General features: G+C 39.2%; 2 protein-coding genes across 6 annotated transcripts in view; one reads left to right on the top strand and one right to left on the bottom strand.

Annotated features, from left to right (window-relative positions):
• Positions 1-21966, top strand: part of LOC139765716 (probable phosphorylase b kinase regulatory subunit beta) — a 217915-nt gene extending 195949 nt beyond the window's left edge. For all 4 annotated transcript variants that reach the window (XM_071693507.1, XM_071693508.1, XM_071693511.1 and 1 more), the window contains 3 exons: positions 8386-8556; positions 10048-10155; positions 12980-21966. In XM_071693507.1, coding sequence (XP_071549608.1) covers positions 8386-8556; positions 10048-10155; positions 12980-13138 — 438 coding nt within the window. In that variant the 3' untranslated portion in view covers positions 13139-21966. The remainder of the gene's footprint in view (positions 1-8385; positions 8557-10047; positions 10156-12979) is intronic.
• Evi5 (ecotropic viral integration site 5) overlaps positions 21095-24524 on the bottom strand; it is a 275848-nt gene continuing 272418 nt past the window's right edge. For both annotated transcript variants that reach the window (XM_071693513.1, XM_071693512.1), the window contains one exon: positions 21095-23543. In XM_071693513.1, the coding sequence (XP_071549614.1) occupies positions 23157-23543 (387 nt within the window). In that variant the 3' untranslated portion in view covers positions 21095-23156. The remainder of the gene's footprint in view (positions 23544-24524) is intronic.

The following is a 24524-nucleotide window of genomic DNA, read 5'->3' as shown; positions in this document are numbered from 1 at the left end:
AGACATCACACACCCCTGCCACAAACCTACATTCACTGAGAACCAATCACTTTCCTCTCTTCCTACACGTACACATGCCTTACATCCTCGATAAAAACTTTTCACTGCTTCTAACAACTTGCCTCCCACACCATATATTCTTAATACCTTCCACAGAGCATCTCTATCAACTCTATCATATGCCTTCTCCAGATCCATAAATGCTACATACAAATCCATTTGCTTTTCTAAGTATTTCTCACATACATTCTTCAAAGCAAACACCTGATCCACACATCCTCTACCACTTCTGAAACCACACTGCTCTTCCCCAATCTGATGCTCTGTACATGCCTTCACCCTCTCAATCAATACCCTCCCATATAATTTGCCAGGAATACTCAACAAACTTATACCTCTGTAATTTGAGCACTCACTCTTATCCCCTTTGCCTTTGTACAATGGCACTATGCACGCATTCCGCCAATCCTCAGGCACCTCACCATGAGTCATACATACATTAAATAACCTTACCAACCAGTCAACAATACAGTCACCCCCTTTTTTAATAAATTCCACTGCAATACCATCCAAACCTGCTGCCTTGCCGGCTTTCATCTTCCGCAAAGCTTTTACTACCTCTTCTCTGTTTACCAACTCATTTTCCCTAACCCTCGCACTTTGCACACCACCTCGACCAAAACACCCTATATCTGCCACTCTATCATCAAACACATTCAACAAGCCTTCAAAATACTCACTCCATCTCCTTCTCACATCACCACTACTTGTTATCACCTCCCCATTTGCGCCCTTCACTGAAGTTCCCATTTGCTCCCTTGTCTTACGCACTTTATTTACCTCCTTCCAGAACATTTTTTTATTCTCCCTAAAATTTAATGATACTCTCTCACCCCAACTCTCATTTGCCCTTTTTTTCACCTCTTGCACCTTTCTCTTGACCTCCTGTCTCTTTCTTTTATACGTCTCCCACTCAATTTCATTTTTTCCCTGCAAAAATCGTCCAAATGCCTCTCTCTTCTCTTTCACTAATACTCTTACTTCTTCATCCCACCACTCACTACCCTTTCTAATCAACCCACCTCCCACTCTTCTCATGCCACAAGCATCTTTTGCGCAATCCATCACTGATTCCCTAAATACATCCCATTCCTCCCCCACTCCCCTTACTTCCATTGTTCTCACCTTTTTCCATTCTGTACTCAGTCTCTCCTGGTACTTCCTCACACAAGTCTCCTTCCCAAGCTCACTTACTCTCACCACCCTCTTCACCCCAACATTCACTCTTCTTTTCTGAAAACCCATACAAATCTTCACCTTAGCCTCCACAAGATAATGATCAGACATCCCTCCAGTTGCACCTCTCAGCACATTAACATCCAAAAGTCTCTCTTTCGCGCGCCTGTCAATTAACACGTAATCCAATAACGCTCTCTGGCCATCTCTCATACTTACATAAGTATACTTATGTATATCTCGCTTTTTAAACCAGGTATTCCCAATCATCAGTCCTTTTTCAGCACATAAATCTACAAGCTCTTCACCATTTCCATTTACAACACTGAACACCCCATGTATACCAATTATTCCCTCAACTGCCACATTACTCACCTTTGCATTCAAATCACCCAACACTATAACCCGGTCTCGTGCATCAAAACCACTAACACACTCATTCAGCTGCTCCCAAAACACTTGCCTCTCATGATCTTTCTTCTCATGCCCAGGTGCATATGCACCAATAATCACCCATCTCTCTCCATCAACTTTCAGTTTTACCCATATTAATCGAGAATTTACTTTCTTACATTCTATCACATACTTCCACAACTCCTGTTTCAGGAGTACTGCTACTCCTTCCCGTGCTCTTGTCCTCTCACTAACCCCTGACTTTACTCCCAAGACATTCCCAAACCACTCTTCCCCTTTACCCTTGAGCTTCGTTTCACTCAGAGCCAAAACATCCAGGTTCCTTTCCTCAAACATACTACCTATCTCTCCTTTTTTCACATCTTGGTTACATCCACACACATTTAGGCACCCCAATCTGAGCCTTCGAGGAGGATGAGCACTCCCCGCGTGACTCCTTCTTCTGTTTCCCATTTTAGAAAATATATATATATATATATATATATATATGTATATATGTTTTGGAGGGTATTGATTGAGACGGTAAAGGCATGTACAGAGCATCAGATTGGGGAAGAGCAGTGTGGTTTCAGAAGTGGTAGAGGGTGTGTGAATCAGGTGTTTGCTTTGAAGAATGTGTGTGAGAAATACTTAGAAAAACAGATGGATTTGTATGTAGCATTTATGGATCTGGAGAAGGCAGATGATAGGGTTGATAGAGATGCTTTATGGACGATATTAAGAGTATATGGTGTGGGAGGTAAGTTGCTAGAAGCAGTGAAAAGTTTTTACCAAAGATGTAAGGCATGTGTACGAATAAGAAGAGAGGAAAGTGTTGGTATCCAGTGAATGTCAGTTTGTGGCAGGGGTGCATGATGTCTCCATGGTTGTTTAATTTGTTTATGGATGGGGTTGTTAGGGAGGTGAATGAAAGTTTTGGAGAGGGGCAAGTATGCAATCTGTTGTGGATGAGAGGGCTTGGGAAGTAAGTCAGTTGTTGTACACTGATGTTACAGTACTGGTGACTGATCCGGGTGAGAAACTGCTGAAGTTGGAGACTAAGTTTGGTTAAGTATGTGAAAGAAGAAAGCTGAGAGTAAATATGAATAAGAGCAAGGTTATTAAGTTCAGTAGGGTTGAGGAACAGGTTAAATTGGGAGGTAAGTTTAAATTGAGAAAAACTGGAGGAAGTGAAGTGTTTTAGATATCTGGGAGTGGATTTAGCACTGGATGGAACCACGGAAGCAGAAGTGAATCACAGGGTGGTGGAGGGGGCAAAGGTTCTGGGAGCATTGAAGAATGTGTGGACGGCGAGGACGTTATCTCAAAGGGCAAAAATGGGTACGTTTGAAGGAATAGTGGTTCCAACAATGTTATATGGTTGTGAGGTATGGGCTATTGATAGGGTTGTGCTGAGGAGTGTGGATGTGTTGGAAATGAAATGTTTGAGGACAATATGTAGTGTGAGGTGGCTTGATCAAGTAAGTAATGAAAGGGTAAGAGAGATGTGTGGTAATAAAAGGAGTGTGGTTGAGAGAGCAGAAGAGGGTGTGTTGAAATGGTTTGGTCACATGGAGAGAATGAGTGAGGAAAGATTGACAAAGAGGATATATCTTTCAGAGGTAGAGGGAACAAGAAGCAGGAGACCAAATTGGAGGTGGAAGGATGGAGTGAAAAAGATTCTGAGCGATCAGGGCCTGAACATACAAGAGGGTGAGAGGCGTGCAAGTAATAGAGTGAATTGCATTGGAACGATGTGGTATACCAGGGTCAACCTGCTGTCAATGGATTGAACCAGGGCATGTGAAGTATCTGGGGTAAACCATGGAAAGGTCTGTGGAGTCTGGATGTGAAAAGGGAGCTGTGGTTTTGGTGCATTACACATGACAGCTAGAGACTGAGTATGAAAGAATGTGGCCTTTTTGTCTTTTCCTAGCACTACCTCGCAGGGGGTGGGGATATACTATTTCATGTGTGGCAGGTTGGTGACAGAAATGGATGAAGGCAGCAAGTATCAATATGTCTGTGTATATGTATGTATACATTGAAATGTATAAGTATGTATATGTGTGTGTGTGGGCTTTTATGTATATACATGTGTATGTGGGTGAGTTGGGCCATTCTTCATCTGTTTCCTTGCACTACCTCGCTAATGTGGGAGACAGCGGTTAAGTATGATAAAGATATTATTATACTTTATTATACTTTGTCGCTGTCTCCCGCGTTTGCGAGGTAGCGCAAGGAAACAGACGAAAGAAATGGCCCAACCCACACCCATACACATGTATATACATACGTCCACACACGCAAATATACATACCTACACAGCTTTCCATGGTTTACCCCAGACGCTTCACATGCCTTGATTCAATCCACTGACAGCACGTCAACCCCGGTATACCACATCGCTCCAAATCACTCTATTCCTTACCCTCCTTTCACCCTCCTGCATGTTCAGGCCCTGATCACACAAAATCTTTTTCACTCCATCTTTCCACCTCCAATTTGGTCTCCCTCTTCTCCTCGTTCCCTCCACCTCCGACACATATATCCTCTTGGTCAATCTTTCCTCACTCATTCTCTCCATGTGCCCAAACCACTTCAAAACACCCTCTTCTGCTCTCTCAACCACGCTCTTTTTATTTCCACACATCTCTCTTACCCTTACGTTACTCACTCGATCAAACCACCTCACACCACACATTGTCCTCAAACATCTCATTTCCAGCACATCCATCCTCCTGCGCACAACTCTATCCATAGCCCACGCCCCGCAACCATACAACATTGTTGGAACCACCACTCCTTCAAACATACCCATTTTTGCTTTCCGAGATAATGTTCTCGACTTCCACACATTCTTCAAGGCCCCCAGAATTTTCGCCCCCTCCCCCACCCTATGATCCACTTCCGCTTCCATGGTTCCATCCGCTGCCAGATCCACTCCCAGATATCTAAAACACTTCACTTCCTCCAGTTTTTCTCCATTCAAACTCACCTCCCAATTGACTTGACCCTCAACCCTACTGTACCTAATAACCTTGCTCTTATTCACATTTACTCTTAACTTTCTTCTTCCACACACTCCACCGAACTCAGTCACCAGCTTCTGCAGTTTCTCACATGAATCAGCCACCAGCGCTGTATCATCAGCGAACAGCAGCTGACTCACTTCCCAAGCTCTCTCATCCCCAACAGACTTCACACTTGCCCCTCTTTCCAAAACTCTTGCATTTACCTCCCTAACAACCCCATCCATAAACAAATTAAACAACCATGGAGACATCACACACCCCTGCCACAAACCTACATTCACTGAGAACCAATCACTTTCCTCTCTTCCTACACGTACACATGCCTTACATCCTCGATGAAAAACTTTTCACTGCTTCTAACAACTTGCCTCCCACACCATATATTCTTAATACCTTCCACAGAGCATCTCTATCAACTCTATCACATGCCTTCTCCAGATCCATAAATGCTACATACAAATCCATTTGCTCTTCTAAGTATTTCTCACATACATTCTTCAAAGCAAACACCCGATCCACACATCCTCTACCACTTCTGAAACCACACTGCTCCTCCCCAATCCGATGCTCTGTACATGCCTTCACCCTCTCAATCAATACCCTCCCATATAATTTACCAGGAACACTCAACAAACTTATACCTCTGTAATTTGAGCACTCACTCTTATCCCCTTTGCCTTTGTACAATGGCACTATGCACGCATTCCGCCAATCCTCAGGCACCTCACCATGAGTCATACATACATTAAATAACCTTACCAACCAGTCAACAATACAGTCACCCCCTTTTTTAATAAATTCCACTGCAATACCATCCAAACCTGCTGCCTTGCTGGCTTTCATATTCCGCAAAGCTTTCACTACCTCTTCTCTGTTTACCAAATCATTTTCCCTAACCCTCTCACTTTGCACACCACCTCGACCAAAAAGATATATGTATGCATATTTATTTATCTATATTTATTATACTTAGTCGCCATCTCCTGGGTTAGTGAGATAGCACAAGGAGATAGACTAAAGAATGGCCCAACCCACCCATGTACACGTGTATACATAAATGTCCACACACACGCACATATACATACCTATACATTTCAAGGTATACAGACATATACATATATACACATGTACATACTCATACTTGCTGCCTTCATCCATTCCCATCGCTACCCCATCACACAGGAAATACTCCCCCCCCCCCCCCCTCCTTCAGCGAGGTAGTGCCAGGAAAAGACAAAAAAGTCACATTTGTTCAAAGTCTAGCTGTCATATGTAATGCACTGAAACCACAGCTCCCTTTCCACATCCAGGTCCCACAGACCTTTCCATGGCTTTCCCCAAACACTTGACATGCCCTGGTTCAGTCTATTGACAGTACATTGACCCCGGTATACCACATCATTCCAATTCACTCTATTCCTTGCATGCCTTTCACCCTCCTGTATGTTCAGGCCCCAATTACTCAAAATCTTTTTCACTCCATCCTTCCACCTCCAATTTGGTCTCCCGCTTCTCCTTCTGCCCTCCGCCTCTGACACATATATCAACTTTCATTCTATCTTCACTCATTCTTTCCATATGTCCAAACAATTTTAACACACCCTCTTCTGCTTTCTCAACCACACTCTTTTTATTTCCACACATCTCTCTTACCATTTCATTTCTTACTCGATCAAACCACCTTATACCACATACTGTTCTCAAACATTTCATTTCCAACACATCCACCCTCCTCCATACAACCCTAGCTATAACCCATGCCTTGCAACCATATAATATTGTTGGAACTACTGATCCTTAAAACGTACCCATTTTTGCTCTCCGAGATAATGTTCTTACCTTTCACGCATTCTTTATTGCTCCTAGACCTTTGCCCCCTCCCCAACCCTGTGACTCACCTCTGCTCCCATGGTTCTGTTCACTGCTAAGTCCACTCTCAAATATCTAAAGCACTTCACTTCCTCCAATTTTTCTCCATTCAAACTTACTTCCCAGTTAACTTGTCCCTCAACCCTACTGAACCTTGCCCATATTTACACTTACTTTCAACTGTCTCTTTTCATGCACTTTCCCCAACTCAATCACCAACTTCTGCAGTTTCTCACTCGAATCAGCCACCAGAGCTGTATCATCAGCAAACAACAACTGACTTACTTTCTAGGCCCTCATCCCCAACAGACTGCATACTTACTCCTCTCTCCAAAACTCTTGCATTTACCTCCCCAACCACCCAATCCTTAAACAAATTAAACATCCATGGGAACATCACACACTCCTGCCATAGACTGACCTTCACTGGAAACCAATCACTCTCCTCTCTTACTATTCATACACATGCCTTACATCCTTGGTAAAAACTTTTCATTACTTTTAGCAGCTTACTTCTCGGAAGAGTAATGTAGTCAGGAGAGCTGTTGTTAATGCTACTACCAATGGTAGAGTAAACATGCCTTTATGGAGCAGGTGCATTCTTCAAGGAATTATGTATAATAATAGAGTGTGCCACAGGCGAGGGTCTGGAAGGTATGTATGACCCCCAGAAGCTTATAGCCAGATAACAGTCACTGAGAAAGTCTGTAAACCTAAATTTGATGGCCTGGTTGATGATTATATTGTGTTCAAAGAACAGAAGCTTGAGTCAATGAAGGTGAAAGTCACAGAGAACTTGCATCACTCTGAGTTGTACTTGATAAAGTCTAAGAAGTTAATGAGACTGTGGATGGTAGAATAGGTTCATATATTACCAAACTGTAAAGGCTGTGTGGAATTTGTCATATTTCTGAAATCTGAACTGAACACAAGTGTTACACATGTAGCTCTGGTTTGGGGGAAACAGGAAATCTTCCAGTCAGCGAGGCATTTTGGATGATGGAGAAGAGCATTGATGATGGAGCAGAGGCATTTAGGAATTAAGGGAGAGCTTTTTGTAGAGTCTCACATTTAAGCCAGTTGGTGTAATTATTAGAGCACTTTATCTTGAGAAATGTAACCATCTGGTGACTTCAGATCCATTTATCAATTCAGAGGGTGTTGAGGGTAGGAAGGTAGGTTGGGAGTCTGGTCATATCAAGGTAGGGGAATCAGTTGCAAATGTGGGCAAAGTGGTTGATGAATTCAGGTGCTTCTTTAGTGATGAGGCCATTAATGCAGGGAAAGAAAGATGTCTGCTTTTTCAAACTGCACAGCTCTTTCAGTGTCCCTTACCAGTGATGTTGGACTGTAATGTAACTTGTTGGGATAATAGGGTGTGTATATACATTTGTATACCAGACTTTTAGTGCAAGTACTTCTCATAAGTAGAAGTATTTGTATATGAGCACAAGTATGAACACATGTTTTTTAAACCATGATTACAAGTATTTTTTTCTGTACTAACTTGCCTTGTCCCAGTTAGCAAGATAGTGCCATAAACTATACCTTCAAGGCAAAATCCTGACTTTTCTCCTTCTGTTTCTACTTTTAGAAAGTAATAGTGCAGGAGAGGAGAATATCTAGCCCCCAAGCTTCCACTTCTCTGTCCCCTTTTACAGTATAAAGAAGATTCCTTTTCATCTATCCCCAGGGATAGAATACCTATGTGCAAACACACTCATCAACAATCAAAATTCAGTTTGTCAGTAGGCCAAATCTGGCTGATGTAAGAAAATATCATCTTCATCTCTTTAATAATGTCCAGCGGTTTCGAGATTTTTCAAAACCTTAATGCAGCTCTTTATTCCAGGTATTTCACATTTTGGCAAAGACACCTGAAGGGGTTCGCCTATGTGATCAAGTTTTGCCTCAGCAGCCTACCATCTCTGAGATGTCATACGGTGAATTAAACTTTGCCCTCACTGTCCAGTCTTTGCTAAATCGTATCCAACATCCAGAATATCGACAGATTGTAGTTGAGGTACTGTAAATTGAATTTTAAGAATTTTTGTATAATATTTGGTTATTCCATCTTATTTCAGCTTTACTGATTTCATACTTTAAATGTAGAGAAGAAAAACTTTTCCTTCACACAAATGACATTTTTCTCTGGCAATACCTTGAATTATTTAGCATGTGTATAATGAATGGTTGAGTCTGTTAAATATTTAAAAAAAATGTGAAAAATGGTGCATGCTTGTTCAGTTTTCTCTTCAGTAGTAGCAAGCTTCCTTCACTCTTGAGCAATAGTGACCCTTATAATAAAAAAGTCAACTGTGAGTATGTGAAATGTACATACTTGAGTCAGAACAATCCCTTACCAACCTATTGTGTAGTTCTCTAGATAAGCTGTCTTTTTTATTCAGCATGGTAAATGACCTCATGAACAGTAATGCCACATGCACGTTAAATGTACCCAAAAATTTTACCATAGAATGACCTAGAGAGTGGCATGAAAATTTCTACTTAAAGATGAATATGTAATCATTTCCACAGCCATTACCTCTAATTTCCCTGCTGTGATATTACCTCATTCTTTGCTGCTTCACATAGTAGTCAGCCTTGTTAGTTGTACATTCAGTGGACAGTGGAAGAAAACTCATCTTGATAGAAGAAGGTTAGAGTTTCTCTTTCCCATTCTTTCCCCGTAGGAGGACCTGGTGGCTTTACAGATGATGAACCAGTTGTATCTGTTTTAGCAAGTGGGATGGATCTCTGATACATGGGCAAGGCTGGTTGGTTGTTTATTTTGACTTTGGGCTTATTAACTGCTAGGGTCATTAAAGCCATCAATGTCAAGCTACATCCACCAACTAAAATATCTTTTAATACCTTCCTCTAGGTGTAAAGGGTAATTCTAAAGCCTCATCCTTTTTCTCTGTGTATATGACCCATGCTTTGGTAGGAAGGTCATATAAAACTACCTTTGTCTTGCTGCACACTTACTGACTGTCTTGAAACATTTATTTCATTCTTACCCAAGAACTGGTCAGACTTTTACACCTGGTGTAATTTCAGCCTCAGAGCAGATTATTTTTATGCATTGAAGTCACCATTGATTATAATAATTCTTTTTAAAGGAAACAAGAAAAAGGAAGAATAATTGAAGAGTTTCAGAGAAGGTAGAAAACCTGCATTTTATAAAGGAGCAAGATGATAGGAGAGTGTGAAGATTGGATAAAAAATGAGTAAGATAGGGGTATGATATATCCTGGGAGATGATGCTAACACTATCTCAGTAGCTTTTTCTATGAGATGGAAAGTTAAAGCAGTCTTGACAAAGAAGGTGTATTGTGGTTCCGAGTACCAGTGTAGAACTCCAAAGTCAGGACAGTAGTACCACAGACAGAATGATTTGAATGAAATATCTCAGAATTAGAGAACAGCCTATGTCACTGCAGATTCATTTGTATGTAGATCTTTCATACATGCATAATTTTTCATGATTTTGGTATCATCTTTTCTTTTTCAGCTCTTCTCAGTGGTTGCAACAATTCTAGAGAGAAATCCGGAACTCAAGTTTCTTCATGAACTGAATTTAGACCAGATTGTCAGAGATGCATTTAAGATATTTTTAAAGGTAAGATGGAATTTTTGGGTATTTTTTTAAGGGTTAAGAGCATTTCATTATGATCCTTTTGTCTGTAATGTTTGAATAGGCAACATTGGTATAATGCTTATATCTGCAGTTCATCTAGAAATATTGCACTGATGATATTTATCTACCTATCTATGATCTTTAACTTTCTTCATTTTACATGAAATGGATCATATGCATGCATCAACCTTATGTGGAAATTTATGCTGTAAACTGAGAACTCTAGTCCAAATTCTACTGGCTAGTGAAAAGGCTCGGACACTCAGTGACATTGTAAACTTGCTTTTGATTACAGAAAATATGTATGGGGATAGGGGAGAAAGAATACTTCCCACGTATTCCCTGCGTGTCATAGAAGGCGACTAAAAGGGGAGGGAGCGGGGGGCTGGAAATCCTCCCCTCATTATTTTTTTTTAATTTTCCAAAAAAAGTAACAGAGAAGGGGGCCAGGTGAGGATATTCCCTCAAAGGCCCAGTTCTCTGTTCTTAACGCTACCTCGCTAATGCGGGAAATGGCGAATAGTTTGAAAGAAAGAAAAGAAATGTACAGTATTGATCTCATGAGCCTGAGGTAGCTGAAGGTTCCGAGGCTGTGCAAAGCATGAGACACTTACCTGCAGAATGTGAAAGAATTACTCTGCAAAGGAATTCAGACAGCAACATACTATTCATACCTTTCAAATTTTTTTGTGATAATGGAAGATAATAGAAACTCATGGAGTAGTGTGGTAAGAGGAGAAAGGCCTTCAGGTGATTCAAAGAAAAAAGAACTAAATTTTCATGTACCCAAAGAGATGCAAATGATATCAGTCAAGGAACGGAAGGTATCAATGGTACTGCTTTCTATTATCATTGCTAAATCTTTCCATTTGTTAAAAGTTCTGTTAAAGAAAAAGCTTTGATCAAGGGGCAAATAGAGCAATGATAACAGGTACAGGTGAGGTGAAGAGGAGATGGAGTGAGTATATTGATGGGATGTTGAATGTGTTCAATGATTGGATGGCAGATGTGGGGTCTTTAGGATGTGGAGTTATGTGAAGTGAGAGAGTCATGGTAAGTGGTCTGGTGAAAAGAGAAGAGGAGTTGAAAGATGAATTGCAGCACAGTGGCTAGAGTTGATGGAATTGGTTGGTTAGGATTCTCAGTGTACAGGTATCCACATTTCATGGTGAGGTGCCTGAGGATTGGTGGAATACGTGTTAAGGTGGACAAAAAGGAATGTTAAAATTACCGAGCAAGTTGTATGGGAAAGTGGTGATTGAAAGGGTGGTGGCATACACAGAGCAACAACTGGGGAGGAACAGTGTGGTTTTAAGAGTGGTGAGTGGTAGAGGATGTGTGGAGTAGTTGTTTGCTTTGAAAGACGTTTGTGAAAAATACTGCGAGACCCAGATTTGTATGTGACATTTATGGATCTGGAGCAAGCATAAGATAGGGTTGATAGAGGTGCTCTTTGGAGAAGGGTATTAGGAATATATACTGTGGGAGGAAAGGGTTCAACAAGCTATTTTTCTCCATCTCTGATTCCTGTTCATTTCGAGAACTCCCTTAAGGGGGTGGCCATGGCAAGAGAGTCTTCATAACTGGTGAACTCCAGTACTGCTTCTTAACCTTTTGAAAGGTTCTAGAAGCAATCCGCTTATGTAATGTCATCTTGGCTGTTTCATATGTCAATGGATGGAGTGTTCAGGAAGGTGAATATGAGGATTTTAGAGAGTGGGGCAGGTCTGTAGTAAGTTAGGGGTAGGAACACTTATGAGGAAAGTCAGTTGTTGTTTGCTGGTGGCATGCCATTTGTAGCACATTCAAATAAGCTGCAGAAGCCAGTCTCCGAGTTTGGAGAGCGTGTTAGATGACTAAGTTGAGAGTAGATGTAAATAAAAGCAGAGGAGTTAGGTTTAGCTGTGTAAAGAGACAGTATATTTGGAGTGCAAGTTTGAATGGAGAGAACCTGGAAATAGTGGGATATTTCAGATACCTGGAAGTGGGCTTGGCAGCCAATGAAACTAGAAGTTGAAGTGAGCCATAGGATGTTTGGGAAAAAGATTATGGACTCATTGTGGAGCGTGTAGAGAGAGAGCTCACTGTCATTGAGGGCAAAGATATGCATGTTTGATGGAATAGTAGTCCTGATGGTGTTGCATGGGTATGAGGTGTGGGCTTTAGATGTTAATACACAGAAGAGGATGAATTTCTTGGAAATTCAATGTTTGGGGACAATATGTGGTATGAAGAGGGTTGATCTAGTGGGTAAAAAAGAGGGGAATTAATGAGAAGAATATGGTTGAGGAAACTGAGGTGTGATGAGATGGTTTGAATAAATGTAGGGGAGGAGTAAAGAGAGGTTGATAAAGAGGGTGCATGTGTCAGAAATGGAGGGGACAAGGTGGAGATCGAATTAGATGTGGAAGGATGGAGATAGAAAAGTTTTGAGTGCTCGGGTTCAAAATATGCAGGTAGGTGAAAGGCATGTGTGGGATAGAGTGAAATGGAGTGGTATTGTTTAAAGGGGGTGATGTGCTGTCATTGGAGTGAGCTAGGGAATATGAAGAGGTCAGAGGAAACCATTGAAAGGTATGTTAGGCCCAGTTGTGGATAAGGGCTGTGGTTTTGGTAGATTACACATGACAAGTAGAGAGTGGATGTGAACAAATGAGGCCATTTCTTTGTTTCTGGCATTACTTCACTAATGCAGGAAATCAGCAAACAAGCAAGATGATCAATGTAAACAAAAAAATTATGAATTTTTGCTTATACAGGTAAGTAAGAATGACTTGTATAATGATCTTTTTGTTTTGTTATGTAGGACCTAGGAAGAGAGGGAACTGAAGACATATCATCCTTCTACAATGCATCTCCAGTTGCAGTGACAAGTTATTTAGCCCGAGCTGTTGTCAATTTTATGTTGACAGGGGATGTTCGCAGTGAGATTGAAGAGGGCCTTACATTTTGTAAGGTATCATAGGTGCACTACTTTGGTTTTCAAGCTATTCAGGTTAGCTTGGTTAGTTTTGTTAACATTGTGTTGATTTCCTAGTTATAGATTTATTACTTGGCCATCAAAAATGTGTGTTTTGCTACATGTTGAATTGTTGAGAAAGTAGTAAGTGGCAAATATCACATAAGAGTGAAAGTCAGTATGTGACAGTATTAATGATGGGTGCCACTTTTAGATTTAGTTTTTTTTTTTTGTATGTATGCATGTGTATGAGTATTAATGAAGGGTACCACTTTTAGATTTAGTTTTTTTGTTTGTATGTACGTATGTATGAGAATATTCACATTAGAAAAGATATCTCTTTTGATGAAAAGGTTCACTTAATGTTCAGTATGAATGATATATACTTTACCCTAACTCCCTGCAACTTTGCACAGCTCTGAATGTTTAACCTCCCATCTATGCTTTCATGTCATCCACACACTGAAATCCTGTATGCACATAATTTCATTATGCACCACAAGGATTAGTTAGGCTCTAGGTCAGGGATTCACAAGCCTTGTTTTTGTGGCTGCATGTGACCGGATGAGAGTCATACAAAATATGCAATGTGTAGCTGGCAACTTGGGAAGATAACCAAGTTTGATTTGATTATTTGCATTTAGGGTAAACGAGAAACATAAACTAAAGAGAGAAAGACTTAGGAGAAGGATGAATGATTTTGAAGGAATCATATGGTATTATGATATGTCCTTCATATGGTATTATGATATGTGTTCTGCTTTTTATCGGCCCTTATTTTTTATGCCTTATTTGGTACTAAAGAAGACTCTTTATGTAGCACTTTTTTAAACAGATTCACATTGTGCTAGTTCATTATTTTTTTTTTGTTTTATCGGAATGTACAGTACAGCTCTGCATTTTTTATTCTCATTTCATGTTTTAATCCTTTGAAGTAGTTTCAGTCACATTGCATGATTACTGCTTATGGCTGTTGCAGCTGATCACTGATTACTTACTGGTAAAGTGGCCGACTATTTCATAAAGACTGGGGACCCCTGCTGAAGGTGAAGCCTTTCCTTTTCTCTCCTTAATGATCTGGAACAAATGATTAAACACTCAACATTAGTTCCTGAACATCATAATCACACTTACTGTATAATTCTGAATTCTCTATTCATATACTATTTCTGCCATAATAGACTCAGTGGTCATCCCATGCAGCTTTTTTACTCACTTTCCATGGGAAGATTACTGCTTTGCTGGCTGAGATGCTTCCAGCTGTACTCATCACATAGCAGAGGTTATCCCAGCTGGGCTGGAGTCCTGTGTCCTTCCTTTCCTGGTCATGGTCTGATTACTACCATTCTAATCTGTTTAGGAACAGAGTGTATCAGGCCATGAAATTTATCTCTTCTCCTGAATCCCACTCCATTTTTTTATTTCCTCTTGGAACCATTGTAAACCTGTTATGAACTTAAGCACAACTTAATGAAAAGACAGAGTACTGATTTGACTTCTGCTAATTAGTCATGTTGATCCTTAACCTGGAGTATTTTCGGTAACTTCTGCATTTCCACCATTTCTCATCTCTTCCAACTTAATCGGTCTATAGCTAACTTCCCAGCTGATGAAGCTGCTCTTTTCAGTACTTTATTCTCTTCTCATTCTATTTAGGATGATTCTGCTTATAGATATCTTCCCCCATCTCCTTCCACTGAACCAATGCCCTCTTTTATTTCACATCTCAGTACCAAATTTTATGGCCTATGAAATGTACTTTTTTCATTAAAAAAGTCTCTAAAAATCAAGCTGCACTGGGCAGAAGGTAATGTATTAGGCATCTTCTATAAGTATGTGGAAGTGGTCCCAAGTAGTCACTGTCACTACTACCTAAGATTTTGCTTTGCCTGAGTGTTTTCCATTATTTATCAACTAAAATGCCCATATTGTATAGAATCATGTCTAACGTATGTGTTTAATAGGTCAGTTAACCACCGTGAAAATGACAAAGGGTTTATTTTAGTTACACTATTGAGCACACCTATGAGTGAGTGGATTTGTCAATATTATAACACTTGAGCACCATTTCTAGTTTTGTTTGACTAGTCAGCTTCAGTCTATCAATCTGTCTATATCTCTCACACCCATTCTCTCCTGGAACTCCTTTACTGGTGTTGCCACAGCAAGTCTCCATAACTGGTGAACTCCAGAGTCACTTCTTAATCTTTAGTGCCTCACCCTTGACAGCCCACTGGCAGAGGGCAACTCAAGTGCAGTGTTTTCTAGAGGCTTCTACATTTTGTTCCCATTGACTACTGCCTAATGTGTCCACCGTATGTTCCATCCTTCTACTTCTACCCAGTGATCCCACCTAATGCTCCTACCTACTACTTCTACGTAATGTGTCTACCCAGTGCTCTTGTATAAATTATATTCGTACCTGCTGCTTCTGTCTATTGTTTCCCAAAAGGCAGAGCTGGTGCATAGTGCTCACTGCAGGAAAATTTAGCTATGAAGAATGAGATGTATGAGTTAAGTGTTGTGTTTTATGTGACAAGGAGAGATTGTGTTTTTGTGAACAGAGGGACAGCAGTCCACATTTGGATAAGGCAGAAATAAAAGGCAGCTACCAGGGTTAGAGGAGCAAAACTTGACAATCACTGAAGTTAAGGCTCACTAAACTGCCATCACTAACCCTCATGATACCCAGGCGGCTAGTACCGGTAATATACCTTCGTGTTCAGTGGCTGCCTACCATGTACTATCCACCAGCAGCTTCAACCTCTCGACTTCTTCATGGATAAACCTCTTAAAGAATTAAAACAAAAAATGAGTAGACCAAATGGATTGCAACTTTGGACTAAAAAATGACTCCAATAGAACAAATGAAGAGACCCAATGTTTTGAAAGTTTGTCAGTTGGTAAAAAAAAGTCATGATGTGCAGTCAAAGATGAAGTGGTTTTTATGTTAGCTGAGTTGGCACAGGCAAGTGGTGAAGAATGTTTAGAAAGAGAAAACCTTATTTGGGAGGGCAAAAATGAATTATGTATGAAGGAAAAGTAGTCCCAACAGTATTATATGGATACAAGGCATGGCAGAGGAGGATGGGTGTGATGGAAATGAAATGTTTGAGGACAATATGCAGTTGAGGTGATTTGATGGAGTAAGTAATGAAAGATTAAGGAAGATGTATCATAATAAAAATAGTGTGTTTGAGAGAGTTGAAGAGCATGTACATGCTGAAATGGCCTAGACATGTGGAGAGAATGAGTGAGGAAAGGATAACAGAAGTGAGGGAACAAGGAGAATGGGGAGACCAAATTGGAGATGGATGGAGTTCAAAAGATCTGAATGATTGGGGCCTGAACATGCAGGTAGGTGAAAGGCATACATGGGATAGAGTAAATTGGAATGATATGGTATACTTGATCGGTTTGCTGTTGCTGGACTGGGCTAGGGCATGTGAAGCATTTGGGATGCACCTTAGAATGATCTGTGGCACCTGTTTGTGGATAGGGAGCTGTGGTCTTGATGCATAACATAACAGTTAGAGAATGGGTGTGAGAGGATGCAGCCTTTCTTCGTCTGTTCCTGGTGCTACCTCGCTAATGCAGGAAATGGCATTCAAACGTGAAGAATATATATATTTTGGAGTCATGCTTTTTTTTCTTCCTCCTCACATTTTATTTTACCCAAAATCTGCTGCACAACTCCCTCTAATGATTTTTGCCATCTTCAGTCTCATGCATTTCTGCACATGGTTTCCTGACTGTCCTGCCTCCCACCAAGTACACTGCCTCCACCTGGCTTTATTCAGTATTTCATTTTCCCCATTTGATTCAGAAACATAAATATGTTTGTGTGTTTTTTGTTGAAATCTGCAGGTTTACTTTTGTACCAGAAAATTAAAATTCATGTTCTTGTAAAAAAGAAAATTTTCTAAATTGTGTGTTCACTATTTTTATTAAATGCCTTAACATTTATATGCTCTTCGGAGTAAAAAGTTTTCTGTAAAAATTGTATACTTAGAATTGTGAATACCTCATCATTTTAGGTGTGTTGATACATTAAGGCTTCAATATATGCATATTCACCATACTTACTTTTAGCTTTAAGGTAGTGTTCTAGTCCTAAGGAATGAAAGTAAGATTTTAAAAACAAATAACAGGGCTGGAGTAATGCTTATCTTGTGGGCATTAGAATAACTTTATTAAAACACTTGTCATGTGATATGCAGTACCCTAATGTTTATTGTCTCCTGCCAAAGTAAGAAAAGTGTTTCTGAAACAGAAACTGTTTTCTAAATCACATTGACTGGTATTGTAGGGGTATGGCTCTGTTGTGTAGTGTATTCTGGCACTTACTCTAGGGCCAAAACTTGTTGCAAGTTGTGCATTTAGAAGTACATGGAACATTCGAATGTGATTGCTAAATACTGTGAATATTCTAGTCAGTTTTTGAACTAAACTGATGCCCTCATGATTTTGTTATTATATTTTAGAGTTCACTTTCACAAAATTAGATTCTTGAAATGATTCACCACTTTTTAAAACAGGTAGCACTGTACACTTTAACACAGTTTATACTCACAACATATATGTATAACAACTTGAAATGAGGTCGTCATTTTGTATGACTTCAAGGTGCATGTAGATGTTAGGGACGGTACAAAGCATTATCTTCCATCACTGACTTTCAAGAATAGTTTATTTTTGTGACAGTCCTAATCTTGTATTGTTTATCATTTCTGTTTTGAGGTATTTCTCATACTATGTAATGTTTTATCCTCGAGACTTTGGTGTCATATGGATAAGTTAAAAGTTCACTTGTTCAATCTGTACAAAATTATTGTTTCTGCTTAAATGTATTGAATACAAACCTGTCATCTGCCTATCACAGATAATCATACCATTGATGTGTTATTACCAATGATCAGTTCCTCCATTACTTCTTGTGTTTGCCACTAAGGCTTCAGAACCTCTTATCACTGTTGTCTCACCATACTTGTTCACAGGTATTGAAATTTGGATGGCTTACATTTTTGTTTACTTTTATGAAGCCTTAGGAAAAGAAAACAAAGAAGCAATTGGTAAATAAAGGTCATATTACATGAAATAAGGGCTTGCCCACCTTACGAGGTCAATACTTGGGTCCTCCCATTTCCATTTTCTCTCCAAATGAATTCTTTATATGTTGGAAGAATTCATTTGGATTTATTGCGTATGACATCTAATGATAAAAAGTTGAAAGTACCAGTACTGTTTTTGCTTCATAATAATGTGTAGACTTCGATATACATTCGGTCTTCTAAGGTTTACCATAGTTTGCTTCAATCAGCACAGTCAAAGGACACCTTGATTTTAACCCATAGCAGCAAATAATAGCTGCTACATTGTAGGGTAGAACATATTTTCAACTATAGAGTTGGTGTGGCTGCTCCAAGCTTATTGTAGTTCACACTTGATTTTCCACAATTATATTTTCATGGATTGTACATTGCTAGGACTATTCACTCTGTCCTGAAGACAGAAGATTTTTGTATTAAAAGATATGAGCAAACTAACAATCATAGTAGTGTATAAATCATTGTTAATCAAAGTGCAGTATATCTCATTGTTAATCATGTAAAAAAAACACTTTTGAAATGTAATGGCCTTAGTACTAGTGGAAATATCAAATATCTTCATGACAGTCCTATTCCATATGTACTATTCGTGCTTTAAAAGCTTAGTATCATGTCATTAATGTATAAGTTTTATGATTTGTGACTTATGTTATTGTTAATGGAAATTATGTGAGATTTATGTCACTTGGTCTTCAGCTTGCTCTTCAACCAAATGAGAAGTGTTAATTAGTAAGTTAAACACAATTAAGGAGGTGAATTTTATGCTGCCAAATTGACACAGCTCTCTCTCTCAATACAAGGGAAGGATGTGGACTCAAGAAATATTTAGTTATTGGGCTTGTCTTACTGATAAAGGAGTCATACGTAAAGCATACATTTTTTTTGTCATAGATTTATAAAATTTCACCAAAGCATTTGCCCTGTGAAAGTGCTTCCTTTCTCATTGTTTTTCTTACCTCTTGAGGGTATTGATTGAGAGAGTGAAGGCATGTACAGAGCATCAGATTGGGGAAGAGCAATGTAGTTTCAGAAGTGGTAGAGGATGTGTGGATTAGGTGTTTGCTTTGAAGAATGTATGTGAGAAATACTTAGAAAAGCAAATGGATTTGTATGTAGCATTTATGGATCTGGAGAAGGCATATGATAGAGTTGATAGAGATGCTCTGTGGAAGGTATTAAGAATATATGGTGTGGGAGGCAAGTTGTTAGAAGCAGTGAAAAGCTTTTATCAAGGATGTAAGGCATGTGTACGTGTAGGAAGAGAGGAAAGTGATTGGTTCTCAGTGAGTGTAGGTTTGCGGCAGGGGTGTGTTATGTCTCCATGGTTGTTTAATTAGTTTATGGATGGGGTTGTTAGGGAGATGAATGCAAGAGTTTTGGAAAGAGGGGCAAGGATGCAGTCTGTTGTGGATGAGAGAGCTTGGGAAGTGAGTCAGTTGTTGTTCGATGATGATACAGCGTGGTGGCTGATTCAGGTGAGAAACTGCAGAAGCTGGTGACTGAGTTTGGTAAAGTGTGTGAAAGAAGAAAGCTGAGAGTAAATGTGAATAAGAGCAAGGTTATTAGGTACAGTAGGGTTGAGGGTCAAGTCAATTGGGAGATATGTCTGAATGGAGAAAAACTGGAGGAAGTGTAGTGTTTTAGATATCTGGGAATGGATTTGGCAGCAGATGGAACCATGGAAGTGGAAGTGAATCATAGGGGGGGGGGGGATTCTGCGCACAACTCTATCCATAGCCGACGCCTCACAACCATACAACATTGTTGGAACCACTATTCCTTCAAACATACCCATTTTTGCTTTCCGAGATAATGTTCTCGACTTCCACACATTCTTCAAGGCTCCCAGAATCCCCCCCCCCCACCCCCCAACCTATGATTCACTTCCACTTCCATGGTTCCATCTGCTGCCAAATCCATTCCCAGATATCTAAAACACTTCACTTCCTCCAGTTTTTCTCTATTCAGACTTACCTCCCAAATGACTTGACCCTCAACCCTACTGTACCTAATAACCTTGCTCTTATTCACATTTGCTCTCAGCTTTCTTCTTTCACACACTTTACCAAACTCAGTCACCAGCTTCTGCAGTTTCTCACATGAATCAGCCACCACACTGTATCATCATCAAACAACAACTGACTCACTTCCCAAGCTCTCTCATCCACAACAGACTGCATACTTGCCCCTCTTTCCAAAACTCTTGCATTCACCTCCCTAACAACCCCATCCATAAACAAATTAAACAACCACGGGGACATCACACACCCCGGCCGCAAACCTACACTCACTGAGAACCAATCACTTTCCTCTCTTCCTACACGTACACATGCCTTCCGTCCTCGATAAAAACTTTTCACTGCTTCTAACATCTTGCCTCCCACACCATATATTCTTAATACCTTCCACAGAGCATCTCTATCAACTCTATCATATGCCTTCTTCAGATCCATAAATGCTACATAGAAATCCATTTGCTTTTCTAAGTATTTCTCACATACATTCCTCAAAGCAAACACCTGATCCACACATCCTCTACCACTTCTGAAACCACAGTGCTCTTCCCCAATCTGATGCTCTGTACATGCCTTCACCCTCTCAATCAATACCCTCCCATATAATTTCCCAGGAATACTCAACAAACTTATACCTCTGTAATTTGAGCACTCACCTTTGACCCCTTTGTATAGGGATATGTAATGATAATGTTCAGATATGGTTTTTCACTGGCCACTCTGCAGAGATATTAGGAAAACAGAAAAGGTATATAGTGTACATGGCCAAATTTTTTTTTGTACATTAAGAAAATAATATTACCTTAATTTTTTTGGGCTGAGCACTGAAAATCATTCAATGATGTGTTTATATTTTATTGAAGTATCACTGTTGTTCAGGATAAATTTCACACTGTGGAACATTATGGAATGTATCCATTTTTCTAATATGCACAAGTCCATTCTTCATCAGTGAACTGAATTATTACATTCAATATCAAAGTTTCTATTGGGACTTTTAATGAAAGTTTCTTACTAACACATACTGAGAAAAAGTTAGCCATGAACATAGTTCATATACTGAAATCTTTTACTACTGATGATAAAAAAAACACAGTAGTAGGTGCAAACTCCCTTCTATGTCAGATAACCTGCAAGTATAGAAATATTGAGTATTGAACAAACTATTACTAAGTGATGGGTGCCTGCGTGTAGATCTAGTATGCTTGCAAATAACAGCCGTAAATGTAATCGAATAATAAACAAAGCCACAAACATACAGGAGCTACCCATGTAAAGCATATGGGATCTCAAATCTTAATGTGAGCATTTAAATGTGAACTATTCTGCATCATCAAATATTAAGAGATTAAAAAAAAGTACTTTTAGCAGCTCATATTTAAAACAACACAAACCCACATCACAGGAGTGAATGTAGCACCTCTGGGATATTTGCAAGTTATAAAAAAAATATTTTGCAGCAAAAGGAAATTTTTTAGGCAGGGAGTTAAACAGTATTACATATAAAATCAAATGGATTGCACCTTATGATTGTCACTCCCATTTACAATATTAAGGAAGACAGTTGAATGAACAAGAAAACTTTTAATAAAAAAAATAGTGCAATATTTAAGGAAAGATAGAGAATGCAACAGAAAATAGATTTCAAATAAATCAACTGTTATATACATAAGTACATACAAAATTCAAACCTAAATAAATAAATATGTTTCTTTTGGTTTCGTTAACCCTCCTTCTCCCTATGAAAAGTGAAGGTTCAAGGAAAACATCACAGCTTTACATTGATTGTGCCTATAAATACTTGTGAAGCATGTCCTATTGCTACAGTTTGGTCTCTGTTTTTCTTGGCTCATTTTCCAGCTAATTTCTAAAATCTACAGTTCAGTGGCTTTATTCTAGCTTTTTAAGGAAAGTCATTATTCCCTTCCATTACATGTACTTTTTCCTAATGAGCCATATCAAGGTAGATGACAGTGGCTAATGAGCCACATCAAGGTACATGATAATGGCTAATAAGCCACATCAAGGTACATGACAAGAGCTAATAGGCCATGTCATAACACATGACAATAGCTAATAAACCATATCAATGTACATGACAACAGCTGATGAGCCATAGCAAGGTACAGAACAATAGCTAGTGAGCCATGTCAAGGTATATGACAGTAGCTGATGAGCTATATCAAAGTACATGACAATACAGTATTCTTAAGTAAAGAAATTGCATCATATATGCACATTTCCAAGGACTGTGTATCTTTGGTCCTAACACTAACCCAGAGCTATTTTGCTAATAATGAAGATTCTAGAATTTCATCATATGTGTGAAAATGTGACTGTATATAAATCTTTAGAAATATTTTACATTTGGCCACCACAAACCGTTTTAGCTATCAGTTGGCTAATCCTCATTAAATATAGGAAACCAGCTTTAACCAACCAATGTCTTATAAGCCTTTCCCAGTACTCAAAGAATGGTGATGCAATATATTCTAACTGCCAAAAATAAATTTTCCCAACCTTTTGAGTACTACCACCATTGTAGGACTTTCATTCACAGAATTACCTCATGTATATGAAAGTATAAAGACACTCATAAATGCACACTAAACTGACATGGTCCACAGGACAAAATTAATAAAATAATCTTAAAAGTGCCAAAAATTTGTCAAATACATGAAAACTTATTTGGTTATTTAGTGTCCCACATGGAAGGACTTTTGGGGTGACATCGTAAGAATTTTTCAGTTCAGTTACTTTTCTTTCCTACCTTTATGTACATCAATAAAAATGTTTCTTACATCTAATTCACGTTTAAAGCTGTCCACTTCATTAAGTTGCATATCACTAGCAGTCAATTTTTTTTTGACTCCCACAAAAGGAAGTCAAATATTTCTGTCACTAGCATGCCTCTCTCTCTTCACATGTTGCAGAGCCATTCTGATATGCATCATCATTAACTCTAACTTCTGGCAACTGCTCAAGGAATGCATCAGCAAGTGTTTGTGATGTTTTTCTATTCAAAGGTTCCCTAGATGGTGATGGTGTTGATCTATCACTCCCAGAAGAAGGTATTCTCACTCTGCCTTCTTCTCTCATGTGATCAAATACTCCATTCTCATCCTTAGTGAGGAAATCATACTTCTTTGGTGATGACTCATCATCTTCTAAACATAATCTATATTCTTCTGTGTCCTCAACATCAGATTCTGGTCCACTTGCAATGTCCAGCCTCTGCATGCTCACAGTACGGGTCAGTCGGCGATTTATTGCAGTGAGGTGTGCAATCTGAAGGGAGGTAATAAATGTATGTAAGTATTCCCATTTTCAAAATCAAATATGAAAATGAAAGAAATCATTTGCATTTTTACATTTATTAATAATTACCGTAGAACCAATATCTATTAATGAGTCCTGGTATTACTCAGGACTTTTCTAAAGGCTTCTGCAGCCCAAGGCTGCACTACTTCCAGAAGTAGAAAAGTGCAGACTCCTTTGGAGTGAGAGGTTCTTCGAAACTACTCCCAGTGTTACAGCCTTGTCAAAGATGATTTTCACTCATAGTGTTACCTCAAACAGGCTGATTCTGGGAACACCAGCTACATAAATATACAAAATAAAGACATATCACTTCCATCAACTGACATTCTACATGCAATGATGAAATCACACATTTGCATGTGTATGCAATTAAGCATGCCCATGTTTATACATCTTTATCCCTACGGATAGGGAAAGAAGAAAACTGTCCATGTATTCCCTGCATGTTGTATAAGGCAACTACGAGGGAATAGATGGCTGGAAATCCATCCATCCTGTATTACTTTCCAAAAGAAGGAACAGATCAAGGAGCCATAAGGATTTTTCCCTCTGTTCTTGATGCTACTTCACTAACGTGGGAAATGGCAAGCATGTATGAAAAATAATCTTTATACCACTTGTACAAATGAGGGCACATCCACACAAAATGGATATATGTCCCATATGCTTATCCATGCTCATACCATAACTAGTAAACTCGGGTCTATCAAATCATACTAATAATAATCTAAACATATTCTTCCTAGTGTGCACTTTTCATGCAATAAAAAAGAACTGTAATGTCTGCAACACTATGCATATATTTCTTTTTTTTCTATACCCGATTACCATTTCCCATGTCAGCGAGGAAGGTCAGGAACAGATGAAGAAAGGCCAAATCCACTTGCATCCATTCTCTAAATGTCATGAGTTATGCACCAAAAAAACAACTCCCTATCCACAACCAGG

Source organism: Panulirus ornatus, chromosome 55 (genome assembly GCF_036320965.1).
Source record: "Panulirus ornatus isolate Po-2019 chromosome 55, ASM3632096v1, whole genome shotgun sequence".
Taxonomy (NCBI): domain Eukaryota; kingdom Metazoa; phylum Arthropoda; class Malacostraca; order Decapoda; family Palinuridae; genus Panulirus; species Panulirus ornatus.
This window is presented reverse-complemented; position numbering and strand designations above follow the sequence as displayed.